General features: G+C 45.2%; 2 protein-coding genes and 1 long non-coding RNA gene across 4 annotated transcripts; 2 read left to right on the forward strand and 1 right to left on the reverse strand.

Annotated features, from left to right (window-relative positions):
• Window positions 1-1,462: 1,462 nt before the first annotated feature.
• On the forward strand, window positions 1,463-3,776 carry LOC123100021 (uncharacterized). The gene is made up of 3 exons (XR_006448330.1): window positions 1,463-1,742; window positions 1,911-1,966; window positions 3,462-3,776. It is a non-coding gene; the product is annotated as an uncharacterized lncRNA (long non-coding RNA).
• Window positions 3,777-5,648: 1,872 nt separating this feature from the next.
• LOC123097877 (polyadenylate-binding protein 4-like) lies at window positions 5,649-10,562 on the reverse strand. The gene is made up of 10 exons (XM_044519725.1): window positions 10,097-10,562; window positions 8,712-8,830; window positions 8,430-8,623; window positions 8,057-8,313; window positions 7,858-7,964; window positions 7,583-7,772; window positions 7,208-7,494; window positions 6,995-7,126; window positions 6,193-6,372; window positions 5,649-6,097 (listed from the first exon to the last, which is right to left on the reverse strand). Exons 1-10 carry the CDS (start codon window positions 10,380-10,382, stop codon window positions 5,888-5,890), a joined length of 1,962 nt encoding a protein of 653 aa, XP_044375660.1. The 5' UTR covers window positions 10,383-10,562; the 3' UTR covers window positions 5,649-5,887.
• Window positions 10,563-10,770: 208 nt separating this feature from the next.
• On the forward strand, window positions 10,771-13,985 carry LOC123097879 (probable ADP-ribosylation factor GTPase-activating protein AGD6). 2 transcript variants are annotated; one of them, XM_044519727.1, is made up of 3 exons: window positions 10,771-11,781; window positions 12,666-12,755; window positions 13,203-13,985. In XM_044519727.1, the coding sequence occupies exons 1-3, from the start codon at window positions 10,984-10,986 to the stop codon at window positions 13,707-13,709; spliced, it is 1,395 nt and encodes a 464-aa protein (XP_044375662.1). In that variant the 5' UTR covers window positions 10,771-10,983; the 3' UTR covers window positions 13,710-13,985. The 2 variants fall into 2 exon arrangements, with proteins under 2 accessions (XP_044375662.1, XP_044375661.1); XM_044519726.1 differs by having other exon boundaries at window positions 10,855-11,793.
• Window positions 13,986-15,716: the final 1,731 nt, after the last annotated feature.

Consider the following 15,716-nt stretch of genomic DNA (forward strand, 5'->3'; position numbering starts at 1 on the left):
GGGCGAGGTCGGGGCTCGGCCGCCCCGCTCGACCAATCCGGCCATCGGGGGCGCAGGGAATCGAGACCGACCCGCTGCCCCAATCGGCGACGGCCCGGTTTCCCGCCTCCACCGCCTGCCACCTGCATGGGGGACACGTGGCGAGCAAGCAGAATCGAGGGGACGGGTGAGGTGACCGTTCCCCACCCCATGATCGTGGGGCACGGACGCCTTGAAGACCACGACCCGAGTCCACTCAGTAAATGAGCTGCGCCTCTACGTCTCCCTCTTTTTATGGGGAAGGCGCGAGCCGCCTCTTTACCATGATGTGACGCATGCGTGCGGGAACCGCCCCAAGCATGACCCCCACGTCACGCACGACCCTCCACGTCGCGCGTTCAACATGGGTCGTGGGGAAGCGCAGCGGACGAAAAGTTACCGCGGTAAAATCCGCCCCACCTGCCCGCGCACCGTTCTGGGCCTAGCCCAACAACGCATCGCGCTTATGTGTGGCCCATGCCCGGGGGCTCCTGTTGGTGTACAAAAGTAGGGACTCTCCTTTTGACCCCTTTACTTGTGCATGGGCAGTCAGAGCCGCGCCCGCGGCCACACTTAGCAGGGCAGAGAAGGGAAGCCGGAGGGAAACCAAAGCACAAAACAAACAAGGCAACGCCAAGACCAGAAGCATAAAAGAGCAAAGGGGTGAGGTGGACTCCCTCGGCAAGACCTTTGCCGGGGCGGCCTCCGCGGCCCCGGCAAGAGCCTTGCCGGGGCAACTTGCCCAACACCAGCAGAGCGAGCTACCCTTGAGCCCAAGGGTTCCAAACACCGCCAACAACTACATTGGAACCAAGGCTCGGGAGGCACCTCCGTGGTGGCATGCAGATCTTTGTCAAGATCATAAACACACAAGATCAGATGAGGACCAGAAGACAACGACCCTTGGCGGGGTCCCAGCCAAAGAAATCCACGAGACCCCCAGCAAGATCCTTGCCGGGGACAACCACGACGTCACGGCAAGACCCTTGCCGAGGACACCAGCGGGGTCGCAGCCAGGCCCACATCTGCCAAGACGCCACCGCCGTCCCCATGCAGCTGCCAGCTCGACCAGCTGAGCAGGCACCTGCGTGGCGACGAGCGGCCTCTACACCGACCCAGCAAGCACCTACGTGGTGGCATGCAGACCTTCATGAAGGCTCCACCACCGCGCCAGCCCAGCAGCCAGCCAACGTGGCGCAACAACGCCTCGTGAGCTCAGACGCGCATCGAAACCAGGCGAGGTAGCGACAGCTGGGACGTGCTTCCTTGCCGTCCCCGATAAAGCAAGAAGGGCACGTCGGCAGCGCATTAAATGCGTTTGTCCGGCGGTGCCAGAGGATAGACTCGTCGACTGTAGACCTTTCCACCTCCTGTGTGCCACTGTGACACCCCTTTTTTCCTATAAAAGGAGGCCCGAGACGACCAGGAGAAGGATTCGGATCTTTTGGGCAAGTCACACCCCGCAGCTAGCTCAAGAACACAAGAACACTCAAATACATCCATCAAAGCAGGACTAGGGTATTACGCATCCTCACGGCGGCGGACATGAGAGGACCACCGGAACGAGCACCGCCGGCTCGTCGTCGTACACATCGCGCTGGAGAAAGAGGAGAGGGAGGTGCGGCGGTGGACGGGAGAGGGTCACCGCGAGGAGCTCCGCTGGCTCGTGGTCGTTCACACGGCGCTGGGGCAGAGATACTTCTGTACAGCCCTCACGCCCGCAGGTTCTTCCTTACTTCCTGCTGTGTCCCTCTTTTGATTAGTGAAGATGTAACTGCATGTTGGGTTAGTGTGTATGTGTGAAAAATTATCGTTTGTCATCACGCTCAAATTCTTGCTATTATCACTATTAAATAGTGTCAAACAAGAATCATTGTTCTGAATTTCTGTAGGATGCGGAGGAAATACTCGAAGGCATAAAGACCACACAGACACTTCCTTTCTAAAGGTTTTTCTTCTCAGCTGATGGCAAGCTTCTTTCTTACTAATTGTGATATCTTTTGTACATGGCCTCTCAGCAGAGTAAGAAAATATACCTGCGATGTTTCTTTCTGATTTTCTTGGAGTTTTCAGGGGATATTTTGGGCTTCTAGATTGATTGTTTCATGAAGCATTATAGATCAGACCATCAGATTGATGTGTAGTTTACAGTTAAGTATAAAGTGGATGTGGGGCAATCTTATTTACCCAAGTAGCTCTTATTTGACAAATCACCATCCAGTTTGTTGTATGGCTGACTCTGATGCACAAGTGGAACAATGAAGAATAATGATTCTCCTTATATAGTTACATGATTAATTAAACCTCAGTTCCTCATGTTTACTTCGCGGGACTGAAAAGATTTGTGCGAATTTATCAATCATGTGTCAGCCTTCATTAGCATCTCATCCTCAAAGAAATGGGATACTATTTAATTCCATTAGCAAATTATTCTGGTTACACTTCAAGCTTGGGTCAGTAATTTTTATTGGTAGATAACAACACGTGGACCTCCTTCAGAGTCATGAGAAGAAAAACTTTGGGTTAATCGTTTATTCTGGATTTGTGATTTATGATGTTCAGGTCAAGGATGTCGAGTTCTCCTGCTTGCTCTGGTTCAAGCTTTCTATGCTCTGTTTGGCCTGTAACTTGTATTGCCTTATTGGTAAAGATTTAAATTAAGCTTCTAAAGACTATTTTATTTTCTTGGAGAAGATTATATTCATTGGTTGATGGGTTGATCTATTTGTGATTTGTACCTCGGTTGATGGAACATCTGATATTTGAAACCATGAATCAGGAATCATAGGGTTATTAGAGCATATGTAACTCGGGAGCAGCGACAAGTTATTTAGTTGTTGGTCATGACGATACACTGGTTGAGACGATAAATCTTTATTCATCAATGCCCACTATTATTATGATTGCTTTGCAAAAATAAGTTCTCCCGTAATCTTTTTACAGAATCCATAAGAAACAAGTTGTGTGATAGAGCTGTTACTGTGCGGGCCAGAATGAAGTTTCTATATGCCCTACAATACTCACATAATTTCTGATTCTAATTGGCTTTCTGCACCATGGGTGCAACGGGACATCTGATTCCTTTCTATTGTAAATCTTCACCACGTTGCCATTTGTTTTTGTGGAGATACAAACCAGATGTATGACCATGAGTGAAGGAAATGCTATTCTAAGTTTGGTACTTCTGTTTATTACTCTCTCCGTCCCATAATGTAAGGCCTTTTTTTCTCTACACTAGAGTAAAAAAACGTCTTACATTAGGGGACGGAGGGAGTATTATTTATTATTAAGTCTGTATTAGCTTAACAGACTACATGTGTGGGATTGATTTTGACGAGGCAAGTTGTTCATATCGTTCTTGGCTTCTTGGTCCTGTTTATTCACGTTTTCCTACCATAGCTTCCATTTTTCCGCCTCAACTACTTCTATTTGATTGGTTCCAGGACCCAAAATCAATGGTTATTGAACAAATTAATTACGACTCCACTGAGATTGAAGGTGATCACACCTTGATTGCTGGTGATGATATGATTCAGTCAAGATGTGATGATGGTAGCTTTATGGGCGAGAGTATGTATGATGATGGTAGCTTGGTACAAAGAAGGAGCTGTTGAGCCAACTTTCCTGTATTTCGCACATGAGCTGAAAGAGGTCAAGTGCTAATCGCACTGTATGCAAAAATATATGCAACTATCAATATTTTTCCTATGGTCTATGGTTATAATGTTGGTGTTGTAAGATGTTGAGCGTCTTTGAAACCTTCCGAATTCTGGGATTTGCTTTCTATTGGTAACGTTGAAATTGGTGTGGCTCAGTGTCGCTGTGTGTTGGTAAACCCTCAGCCTTTTACTCACTATCAGATATTCTGAAAGAAGAGAGCTCGTTGATATTCTATTTCCTTACCTGTCATCAAATCAGTCTGTGTCAAACTGAAGTATTTGTGGTTATATATTTTTGTAGTTACAAATGCGCATCTTAATTTATCATCGCCATAGTGTGTGGAGTTCTGAGAAAGAAAAGAAAAGGAATAAGCTACTAAAGTTTTGTGACCTTAAGTTTTCTTTCATGAAGTTCACTTAAAGTCACTGTCTAGGATCAGTTTCAGTTGACGACAGACGGTCCCGTTGTGGCCTCTCCTGAATCAGCAAATGATGCGGTGGTTATACACTCACCCCATTTTATCTGCCAGTTATAATCAAATTCCTATGCCTCTGTATGGGAAGAAAGAGACCACAATCAGGAAGAGGAGAAGACAGAGCCGTCCACGAAAATGACTGGATATATATCATATTCTCCTTGACAACCCCTTTTCGCTGGTTAGGCCCAGCCCAGCAAACGTCTGTGGGCAACATGAGCTCCGTGTGATATCTTTTACCATTTGAAACACAAGGGGTTTGACATGTCCTTTGTCCTTGCTCAAACATAAAGTTACTGGAAAAAACGCAAATATTTTTAATGTGTGTGCATGGTTTCAAATGGGGCTCTGCGCCATTTGGCTCACAGATAAATTTAAATGTGTATGTATGTATATCTCATTGTAGACAACAAGTGTCCATTCGTTCTTTATTAAATAAACGGGTAAATTTATTACCATATGTGCTTTTCCACAACTAAAGCAACTAAACTATGTTTTTTTTTCAATGCACACATCCATTCAACGGGTCTCTGCGCCATTTGGCGCAACGGGTCAACTACATGCGTACTTTTTCATATACATATGCGTCCATCTGAGCAAAAAGAAATGTTTTTCTTTTTTGCGCACAAAAACAATAAAATGTTGATAGCTTTTCAAAAAAAAAGAAGGCCTCCTTAAATGATTCCTACATGCTATTAGATATACATATATTTTTTAGCGTCAGATTATGTATTTTTTAGATTTTTTTAATGCATACAGAAATATGTGTTTCTTTTTATACATAGGCATCTAAATTCTTAGTGTGGGCAAGACAAAAATATTACTAAAAGGATACACATATTTTCAACATGACATGGTTTTAAATGAGAGTATATACCACCAAATTAGAATGTGGATATATATCTCATTGTGCACAACAAGACACTTTTTTATCATATGTTACTTGACTACAGCTAAACTAACTAAAACATATATTTTCTTTTAAATGGGGCTCTATACTATCAAATTAAAATGTGTATATACATTTTTAAACCCTGAACCCTTAAACCATGGATTTTTTTCATCGCGAACATGGGTTTAGCGTGCCTTTGCGCCATTTGGCGTAACAGGTCCACTAGTTATTTCTAAACCACATGGAGAATCGAAGACAGATAGTATCGTAACAACACAGCGGCAGTGGCTTCCTCAATAGTCAGAACACGTCCACAAAATCTGTAGGAGACAAAATCAGAAATAACACATCTAGTAAAGTGGCCTGAACAGCTTGGACTTCAGATGATCTACATGGTTTCAGAGATATAGTCTGATATGAGTATACGACAGAGTGTACGACACCAGGTCTACACTTTGATCTCTATATAGACTCCACAAGAAATTAAAATATATGGAGAAACCTTGCGGACTTTCAGTGAATCATCCATAAACAGAAGCAATAATAAAGCAACAAAATTAGTAAGGCAGAAATGTTCATAACGTCAGAGGAAGAGCAACATAGTAAAGTCACCAAAAGTCATTATTCTCTATAGGATTCATTCATAGGATGCCATAATAATAATAATAAAACTCGCAAGGTTCTAGCTAAATCTAATATATTTTATTCTGTAGTAACAAGTAACCCATAAGTCCAATCGGTAAAAACTCACAAACTATAATAAGAAAGATCGGCTATCTAGTTCCCAAAAATCCCTGTCCAGAAAAGAAAATGGAAGGTTCTTGGCCTGGTTGTGAACCCTCTCAGTTGGCGTTTACACCGGTAGAGTCGAGGAAGCCAGGGTGTAGGGCCTCCAGATCCTCAGGCTTATTTTTTGCCGCTTGCTGCCCTTGGAGAGCTTGCACACACTCATTAACTTTTGCAGACAAGGTATCCTGCGAATTCAGCATCGAGAGCAGATAAGAAGTATCCAGCTCCAGCAACATTCCAGTGATCTTACTGGCCAGATCAGGCTGCAGCAGACAGGGCATACCAAGTTAGTGCAACTGCTAGGTCCTTGTTAGTTTGAAAGAAGCAAAATAAGGGACCAAAATAGATGAGGAATTACATGATATCTCTCGACCAATGGATATATCCTATTCCCGAGCATATCTCTTTGTTGATCAGGTGGAGCAGCAGCAAGCAAGCTGGCGAAAGAATCGTTCACCGATGAAATAGGGCCGCCGTGATGGATGGCCAGGCCATTGCTCATAACATCGGGTGTTATGTACTTTGCATGGCCGAATTGCTGCATTACAGGTAGCGATTTAAACTCTCCAGAAGGAAAATAAACTAAGCATAACTGGATCAGATAATGTTAACTATGTGCAAGGTAGTTCCTGCCTAGCAATCCATGCTAGTGAAGTTCCGTCACAAGACAACGTAAGATGTAGCAACTTAAAGAAATGTCAAATACTGTTAATTAATAAAGTGCTAAGTGGTAGCTTAGCACTCCTTGTTAGTGAAGTTCTGTCACAAGACAACGTCTACTTAGTATGATTGAATTGACAATAGTAATGGGGGAGGAGGAGTAACTAAAGGAACAAGGATATACGGTTTAAAAAGTCACAAAACAAAATATTATCCTACTGTTCCTTAAAAGTCGTTATGCTCATATGTTTCTTTCTAATCATGACTACTATCATCTCTCAATTTTACTTAGATACTTGGAATTATACACATGTGTTTGTCTAAAAAATTATGTTCAAACCATATAGTTTTGCTTATACTGTAATGAAAATTAGTGGTCAGAGTACCAGTGTAAAAGAAACTTTGCAATAAGATTGTTAGCCTAACCACTATTTAAATAGGGACAAACGTGAAACATTTTTTTTCTCAATATAAAAAAACAGTTTAAAATTTGTTAATACCTGCCGGGACATGGACATGAAATCTTTAGCTGTCTGAGCATGTGACACATAATTAACGGCGTGGGGAAAAGTCATCATATTCCCGGTCATGCATCCCCTGTTGTTTCTGTACTGCCTTGGAGTATTTGGCATCTATGCAGAAATTAAAAAAGTTTTAACCAAGTTTTTGCACTTAAAAAAATGAAATTTAAGTAGAACAAGTCAATAACATACGAGTGGTGGATGAATTTGTTGGATACTATGCGGCGAAGGGTACACATTCTGCCTCCATTCTTGGCCGAGCCCAATGGGTGGATACATGAATCCTTGCCTTGAAGGACCCTGAGGAAAGTGTGTACTAGGATGGGCAAAGTACACATGAGGATAACCTGTGGGGATCACAGGGCTTGCAGTTCCTGCCATCGTAGCAAGTTCAGCAAAACGTTGCTCCAGCCTAGCTTTTCTGTCCTCTTTCCTTTGAGCAATAGCAACATACAATGGTTTGCCGTAAAACATGACACCTATTTATTTCAAACAAAACAAAACATTCTCACTATCGTGATGTCAATGTATAACTATGAGTTGGTGCAAAAATTAATAGAGGATTACCACGCATGCTGCTTACGGCACACTTTGCTTCATCGGGTGTGCTGTAACATACAAATCCAAATCCTTTACTAATGCCCTTGTCATCACGCATAATCTTTACTGATGTAATGTTTCCAAATTCAGCAAAGCGCTCGCGAAGAGTGTCATCATCAACTTCATCACTAATATTTTTGATATACACATTGGACCCCTGTCAGAATTAAATACACATTTGTAAATGAAAGATGTGAATACTATACGTGAATATAAATAAAAGAGAGAATGATGGAACTTGCATTGCTCTTAGTGATTATTTCATTCCGCTTTTCCTCATGTAAGAGCTGCAAATATTGCTTTCTTTCAGCCTTTTTCTGAGCCCTTGCCACGTACAAAGTTTTCGCTCCTAATAATAAAAATAAGATTAACATTGTTAAGTAAAAATGCATGTACCATTAGAAGTTATTTTTTAAATGAAATGCATGGCAGTAATATTACCAAGAGCCATCCCATTCATGGCCTCTTTTGCTTTCTTGGCACTTTCCGGATTTTTGAAACTGACAAACCCAAAACCCTTGGATGTCCCATCATCTCTCTTCATTATCTTCACACTAGTTACTTGACCATGCTGAGAAAACTTCAATTTAATGAGTTCTTCTGTCATGTCATCATCTATATTCTTCATATACAAGTTAGTGTATTTGTCATCATTATTGGCTGATCGTTCGCTCTTCTTAATGAAATGAGCTACAAGCCTACACAAGATTGATCATTGTAAAACAAAATCATGTAAGTAGCAATGTTAAAAAAAAGAAATAGTCAATATAAAATTAAGTCATGTACTAGTTGTATTACAGAAACATTAACTTACAATTCTCTACCCTCAAAGTAAGAGTTGTTAAGAGTCTCTATTGCGATGTCTGCTGGCTCTTGAGCTGCAAACTGAACGAAGCCGTAGCCTCTACTTGTGCCATCCTCATTTCTAACAACTTTACAAGATAATATCTCTCCAAACTTGGAGAATAGTTCTTGAAGAATTACATTGTCAATATGATCGCCAAAGTTCTGTCAATTAATACCATATCAAGTTAGTACTTACACATGGCAATACATGTGAGAAATATTAACATGAAGAACATATTTATCTTTTTACCTTAACAAACACATTTCCAACGCCACTTCTCCTGGCATCGGGATCTCGGTTAGACCACATTACTCTAATTGGCTTGTCCAATATAAGGCTATGATTCATCTGCTCCAAAGCAGTCGTTGCTGTCAACGATTAAAAAACAAGTCAAAGCCAATCAATTGCCCCTCCATAAACAGAACTAGTTTGGGCATAGGGTCATTTGTTGAACAACGAAATCGGTACTAAGAAAATGAAAGAAAGAGAAAATGAAGAAATAGAAAAGCAGACAAGTTGTTTGTGCCTTCGGTATATTTAAAAAGGAGTAACAAGCTTAGGAAAACTGAAGAGAGCCGCAACAAGACAGTAGTAGCCAACTTATTCATTCACATTCCCATGGAGCAGACATTAATTGGAAATTGTGCGACTGCAAAGCATTGTAAGGAAATGTACTACAAAGGGAGTACGTGCAGGCAAAGTCTCTCTATATTATTATTTCTACCATCTTCAATGGAAAAAGAACTCAAATTTGGATAATCTATTCCACATCAGAGTATATCACCATGCATCTTACTAGAAAAAACATTCAAAACTTGCACAAAGGAGGTGTAGTACTAATAAACACAGGTCAATTTTTCTTAATGATACTTGATCTCTCTCTCCCTCCCTTCCTCTCTCCTACACACACACACACATTCGGCTAGCACCAGAACCAAGCCTCAAAGCCTAAAATGGAAGAAGTAAAACATTGTTTCCTGGCTAAGGCTAGTGAAATCTCTAGTTTTGGAAGAGATGCTAATTCATGCTCTTAAAATGTGTTGTAAACCGAAATATGGTCGGGTTTTTTAATGATCTCTCTCTCACACACACACACAAACACAATCCATATATAGTAAAGTTCAAAAATCAATAATTAAATTGCGCGCGACATACAAGCTGAAGATTAAGCAACGCATGGCAGTTATGTGATGGGTGCACTAGTTGCATGCTGAACAACCCAAACTACGTTATGCCCCCTGTTGCCATAAGGGACCGATGATGGCTATCACATCAAAGCGGCAGCACGCTACAACAACGATATGAAAATTGTATGACAAGGACAAGCATAGCTTGTTCAAACGCCATGCAAAGATGTCTGCTATATAATTAAACATACCTACTTTGATGCCATGCAAAGATGTTTGATAGTATATAATTAAACAAAACATACCTATTTTGATCGAATTCTTGAAATAAAATCGCAATCGATAAATAAAAGCAGGAAGGAAAAAACATAACTCCACAAATCGCTATCAAGCCTAACAGGAAAAATCGAAATTGTAGATACATAAGCAGCAGCAAACGCTTACATTGTAGAAAAGGGAAAAAAAAAGAAAAAAAGAGATAGATGGATGGAGACAGTGTGCGTGTACCATCGGCTTGGGAGAAGTAATTTACGTAGCCATATCGGAGCGACCTGCTGGTGGCGTTGTCGCGGCAGACCCTGACGGAGGTGACAGCACCGACCTTACTGAAGGCATCGAAGATGTGCTCCTCCTGCGCGTTCTCATGGAGATCGCCCACGTAGAGCGCAGGCACCGTCGCGTTGGTCCCTGCCGCCGCTGCAGCCGGCGCCGCCTGATCCTCGCTCGCCGCGGGCGCGGGCGCGGGCGCCTCCTCCGTCGTCGGCACCTCCACCGGCTCCGGCGCCGCCGCCATGATCGATCGGTCTCGACGATCGGGCCGGGCGTTATTGCTAGGGCTCTCGACGCGTCGTCCTATGCCGGGAAACGGAAACGACGGGTCAAAAAACCGCGAGGCGATGGAAGGGGTCGGTTTTTGTTTGCCGGAGCGACGGCCCCGCGTGCGTTTCGGCACGTCCCGACCCCAAACCACCCGGTGGCCACCCGCCTCTATCGCGTGCTGCGCCCACCCACCCAAGCCCTACCCGACCCGACTCGGCTACGAGTAGGACACTCCTGATCCTTGCCTTCCCAGTTTCCTCGCCCGTCTCGTCCCGCTGCAGCTGCGCTGTGGGCCCGGGCTGTCGGCGTCGCGGGCTGTTCGGCCGCGCCTACCACGAGGAGTCCCCGCCCTGCCCTCCCGCCGGGGGAAAAATTACCAGCCTGCCATCGGCGCGGCCCCGGTGCGCCCAGGGGCACAGGCGTCCACCGCACGGTATTTGACCTCTCCCTCGCTCCCCGTTCCGTGTCGGCGAGCCCTCCACCACCACCACCTCCTCCTTTCCCCCTCCTCGCCCTCCCGCGGCCACCAACCGGCCCCGATCCCGGATCCGGCGCGGCAGATCCGGATCCCGGCGATGGCGTCCACGGCGGCGAGGCGGCTCAGGGAGCTGCAGGGGCGGCCGGGGAACAAGACGTGCGTCGACTGCGCGCAGAGGAACCCGCAGTGGGCCAGCGTCTCCTACGGCGTCTTCATGTGCCTCGAGTGCTCCGGCAAGCACCGGGGCCTCGGCGTGCACATCAGCTTCGTCCGCTCCGTCACCATGGACTCCTGGACCGAGCCGCAGCTCCGCAAGATGGAGGCCGGGGGCAACGACCGCCTCAACGCCTTCCTCGCCGCGCGGGGCGTGCCCAAGGAGACGCCCCACATCCCCAAGTACAACTCCAACGCCGCCGCCGCATACCGCGACCGCATCGTCGCCCTCGCCGAGGGCCGCTCGTGGACCGACCCGCCCGTCGTTAAGGAGACGCCCGGATCTGGCGCCCCCGCCCCCGCCAGGAGGCCGCCCTTGCCCGCCGGAGGAGTGGGTGGAGGCGGTGGCGGTGGCGGTGGCGGTGGATGGGATGATTGGGACGACGAGGTCCGTCCGGATATGCGTAGGAACCAATCGGCCGGATCTTTTGCTGGCCCTGGAGCGGATTCGGGGAGACAGCCGACGAGGTCCAAGTCCACTCAGGACATATACACCAAGCAGGAGCTGGAGGCGTCGGCGGCCAGCAAGGAGGATTTTTTTGCTAGGAGGATGGCGGAGAACGAGTCCAAGCCTCAGGGGATCCCTCCCTCTCAGGGCGGCAAGTACGTCGGCTTCGGATCCACCCCGCCGCCGTCGGCGAATAGGAACAACAACGGTGCTGCCCAGGGCGATGTCATGCAGGTCGTTTCCCAGGTGAATGAAACAGATTATTGTTTTTTATGCTATATCAACTACTCACTGTATACCTGCAAACATACTACTACTACTACTACATGATATATTAGTGTTGTGGTTAGAATCAACGAATCTCCAAACATTTCCCCAATACCTGCAATAGTATTGGAAGAGCATATACTTGTGTATTCAAAAAGGAAAATCTGCTACTCATGAATGTCTATATTGTCACCCTGAAGAGTACTTCATAAAATTGGTTTCTTGCGGGGATCCTGTTACAGCAAGTCATGAATGGCTATATTGTCACCACTGTTAACTATGCATCACATATTGCCCCTGTTAGAGTGCTGGGACATCCACAGCTTATACTTCATTGGATTTGTGAACCTCCCCTCACATGTAGTTAAAGTGCCCCTTCTACCGTGTCTTCATTAAGCTATGCATATTGACATAGCTGTGGGATCACCTTTTGTAGCCTGATCCTGATCATCAACAAGTTCTCCTTGTAGTCTTAATATGGTTTATTACTGTACCCCAGCCATTGTTTCTAAGGCGTCCCACCTTGGACGCTTAGGCGGAAAGGCGACCTTGCAGCGCCTTACAAATAGGCCCGCTTTAGGCGCTTAGGCGTTGCTTAGGCGTCAGGGCAGTTGGTGCTTGCCTTAGTGCCTTATAAACGTCCCCAGAAGCACTCCTTCAGATTATATTAGCAAAGTAAATCTGCAATCGTCATTTGGTTACTTAAGGTTATATTTTGTTTGGTGCCAAGCTTGAGATGTCATAGTTGGGTCATGTGCATATATGATTAGACAGTCATGTCATAATTGGACATTGTTTTGATTTCTGTTTAATCTCATGAGTATACGTTCCTTACCATTTTACCTTTTCAGGGATTTGGACGCCTTTCGCTTGTTGCAGCATCTGCTGCCCAATCTGCTGCTACTGTTGTCCAAGTTGGCACAAAAGAGATTCAGTCAAAGGTACCTTCAATGCTTTGCCTGATTTGTGATATGCAAGAGTTGAATTACCGTAGTCTAGTTGATCATGAAAAATGCTCTTTGTTCACTGTGTTTACCTAGTGTCCTGATTAAATCTTGTTAGACTCTCCTGAATACTAATATGATAGGAAGGTGTCCTCCAAGCAAGGTTTGACATTGTAGTAGTTATATGAACTGTCTTCTCTGTTTGGAGCAGTCTTAACTCAAGAATATTATCCTCTTCATATTTATTTCTACTGCGCCTGAAGTTCAGTGCCTTCTTGTCTTATTTCACACTTCCACCCATGACTGGACGCTGAGTGAACATATCTTTTCATAATCCTTATCTCAGGATATAGTGCATGCTGAATTTTAGATTATTTGTCATGTTCTTTATTCTCGTGTTACATCGCTATTTGTCTTTAAGAATGGTCCTTATCTGGAATGCAGATGAGGGAAGGGGGTTATGATCAGAAGGTGAACGAAACTGTCAATGTTGTAACCAATAAAACTGCAGAGATAGGAAGCAGAACCTGGGGGATTATGAAAGGAGTGATGGCATTGGCCACACAAAAGGTAGAGGAGTATGCCAAGGAAGGGGGAGTGGGCGGTGGCTGGGGTGATGATTGGCAACAAAGGGAGCAGCAGAACAACAGCAACGAGCCTTACCGCAGGTATGAGCAGGAGACCAGCAACGGCAACGGCTGGAATTCTCCGCAAGATGGATCAGCTAAGAACCAGAACCGTAATTCCAATTCTTGGGATGATTGGGATGACCAAGACAAGAAGGATGAGCCTGCCAAGACAAGCCAGAGCAGCGACTCGTGGGCCGGCTGGGACGATTCGAAAGATGACGGTTTTGATAGTTACAGCCATCACAGCCCCGCCAACAAGGGTGGGAGCAATCAGAATGGAACCGCTGGCGGGTCATATTGGGCCGACGGCGGCTTCCGCTGATGTTGGTCTCTTTGCGAGAGCCATATACTTGCAGAGTTGTTTTATGCCAGAAAAATGTGAGCGTGCGGTTGTGGTTCTTATTTCAGGATATACCGAAGTGTTGAAGAGTAAAAGAGTTTTGTTTTTTTGTAAGTTGTCTACAATTGTTATGCCTAGCGGCATGTTCATATGGCCAAGGCTCATTTGAAACTGCCATCCAGCTATTAAGAAATGTCGAATTGAAATTGTAATCTACACATTACATAGTACATCCCTGCAGATTCTTTATTCCTTGTACTGATTTGTCGTAGTTTCAAGTGGCAACAGAGGTTGCACATGCGCTGTCAATTCTGCTGTATTATATATTGTGATCTTGTTGCCATTGCTTTTCTGGCGCCGATCCAGCAGCTGATAAGGCACTGAACCTTCGGTGCCTTTCTGGCCTTTGGTGCGACATGATTTGCCTTTCGATAGTTGATTCCAGGAAGGTGCTGACTGTGTGTCCACTTTTGGAAGATCCTACACTGAAAGAACATATGCCAGTTGATTCCAGGAAGGGGCTGACTGTGTGTTCCCTTTTGGAAGATCCTACACTGAAAAAAAACGTATCCCCTTATAATATCGGATTTGCTCATCTAACTCCTACACTATTTAATTAACCAAATAAAAACATCGTCACAAATCTCCACATAAAATCCAACGATGCAGGAGTGAGTTATTGCCCTGATAATACTGGTATTTATGCCTTTATGAAGGACATAAATACAATACTGTACTCTTGTGAAACTGTAGTTTTGACCTAGCGCAGAGACCTCAAGTAGTCTACTTGCCCCATTTTTTGTAGTTGTGAATGTACTCCAGCATGCAATGATAATCCTATGCATTATCAGAGTCCTCATGTGGAGTACAGCGAGGAGGTGCACCTGCTGGGGCTTTTGCTTAGTTGGAGCATGTGCATGCCAACTTGTATACAGAATTCGACCATGTGGTCCATGTGGGTCACCAGCTAGCTTCTTTTTTTCGAGGGTACGCCAAAGGCGTACCTTAGCTTCTTAGCTTTATAGAAGGGAGAAAATATATACAAGAGTTATTACATTGCGCTAGTTGGTAATCACAAGCCGACCCCAACCAAGCCTCCACCCCACTCCTAATACTACTCTACGACTCGGGTATAGGTTGTCCTCCAAATGCTCCTGCCCTAGCCCAAGCCCTCAAGTCGTCAAAGATCAAGTCCACAGTCTCCCATTCATTTTTGATTTGGTTCGAACCAAACACTCTCGCGTTCCTCTGTTTCCAAAGGGTCCAGCAGATGAGCATCACGAATGAGTCAAATCCTTTCCGAGTTTGCTTATGTATGCGCTTTCTAGCATCCGTCCACCATTGCACCAATAGGGAATCATGTGTTGGGCAAAGCTCCACTCTCAAACCCATCCTGGTCATGCATCTGTACCACACTTGCCTAGAGAACACACATTGTTGCAAGATGTGGTCGACCGTGTCTTCCTCTTGGTCACAAAAGTAGCATTTAGACGTTTGGTCTTGCAAACCGTGTCTAGGCCTTCTATCCGACGTCCACAAGCGATATTGCACTGCCAGCCACATGAAGATTTTACACGCAAGTGGCGCCCAAGATTTCCAGATTGCTCTGAAAGAGTGAAATCTAACTCCTCCCTCACATAGCATCTTGTATGCGGATGCTGCGGTGTAGACTCCAGTCACATTCCAAGCCCAGATGGGGTTGTCCTCAGTTTGAACATCCAATTGAACCTCCGATATGATCTCCCAAAGTGCGATGAACTGGGTTAGACCCTCCGTGCATAGGTCACCCACCACATCGTTCATCCAAGCATGCATGCACATCGCATCGCGTACTAGTCTCTTGTTGGCCACCTGCGTACGGATTGTTGCCACTACCAAGGGGGCCAGCTCTGAGATGGTTGCGCCATGGAGCCACCGATCTTTCCAAAACAAAATTTTGTCTCCCGCGCCAACCTTCCATTTAACCAGGCTCCCGAAAGCTTGGGCAAC

This window comes from Triticum aestivum, chromosome 4D (assembly GCF_018294505.1).
Source record: "Triticum aestivum cultivar Chinese Spring chromosome 4D, IWGSC CS RefSeq v2.1, whole genome shotgun sequence".
Classification (NCBI taxonomy): Eukaryota; Viridiplantae; Streptophyta; class Magnoliopsida; order Poales; family Poaceae; genus Triticum; species Triticum aestivum.

What these genes read in the sequence shown, in the direction of transcription:
- LOC123097877 (XM_044519725.1), bottom strand. Translation starts at nt 10,382, where the DNA reads ATGGCGGCGGCGCCGGAGCCGGTGGAGGTGCCGACGACGGAGGAGGCG. An exon ending in TACTTTGAGGGTAGAGAATT is followed by an intron (nt 8,314 to 8,429) that starts GTAAGTTAATGT and finishes AATCTTGTGTAG; the next exon opens with GCTTGTAGCTCATTTCATTA. An exon ending in CATGAATGGGATGGCTCTTG is followed by an intron (nt 7,965 to 8,056) that starts GTAATATTACTG and finishes TTTTATTATTAG; the next exon opens with GAGCGAAAACTTTGTACGTG.
- LOC123097879 (XM_044519726.1), top strand. Translation starts at nt 10,984, where the DNA reads ATGGCGTCCACGGCGGCGAGGCGGCTCAGGGAGCTGCAGGGGCGGCCG. An exon ending in TCATGCAGGTCGTTTCCCAG is followed by an intron (nt 11,794 to 12,665) that starts GTGAATGAAACA and finishes TTACCTTTTCAG; the next exon opens with GGATTTGGACGCCTTTCGCT. An exon ending in CAAAAGAGATTCAGTCAAAG is followed by an intron (nt 12,756 to 13,202) that starts GTACCTTCAATG and finishes TCTGGAATGCAG; the next exon opens with ATGAGGGAAGGGGGTTATGA.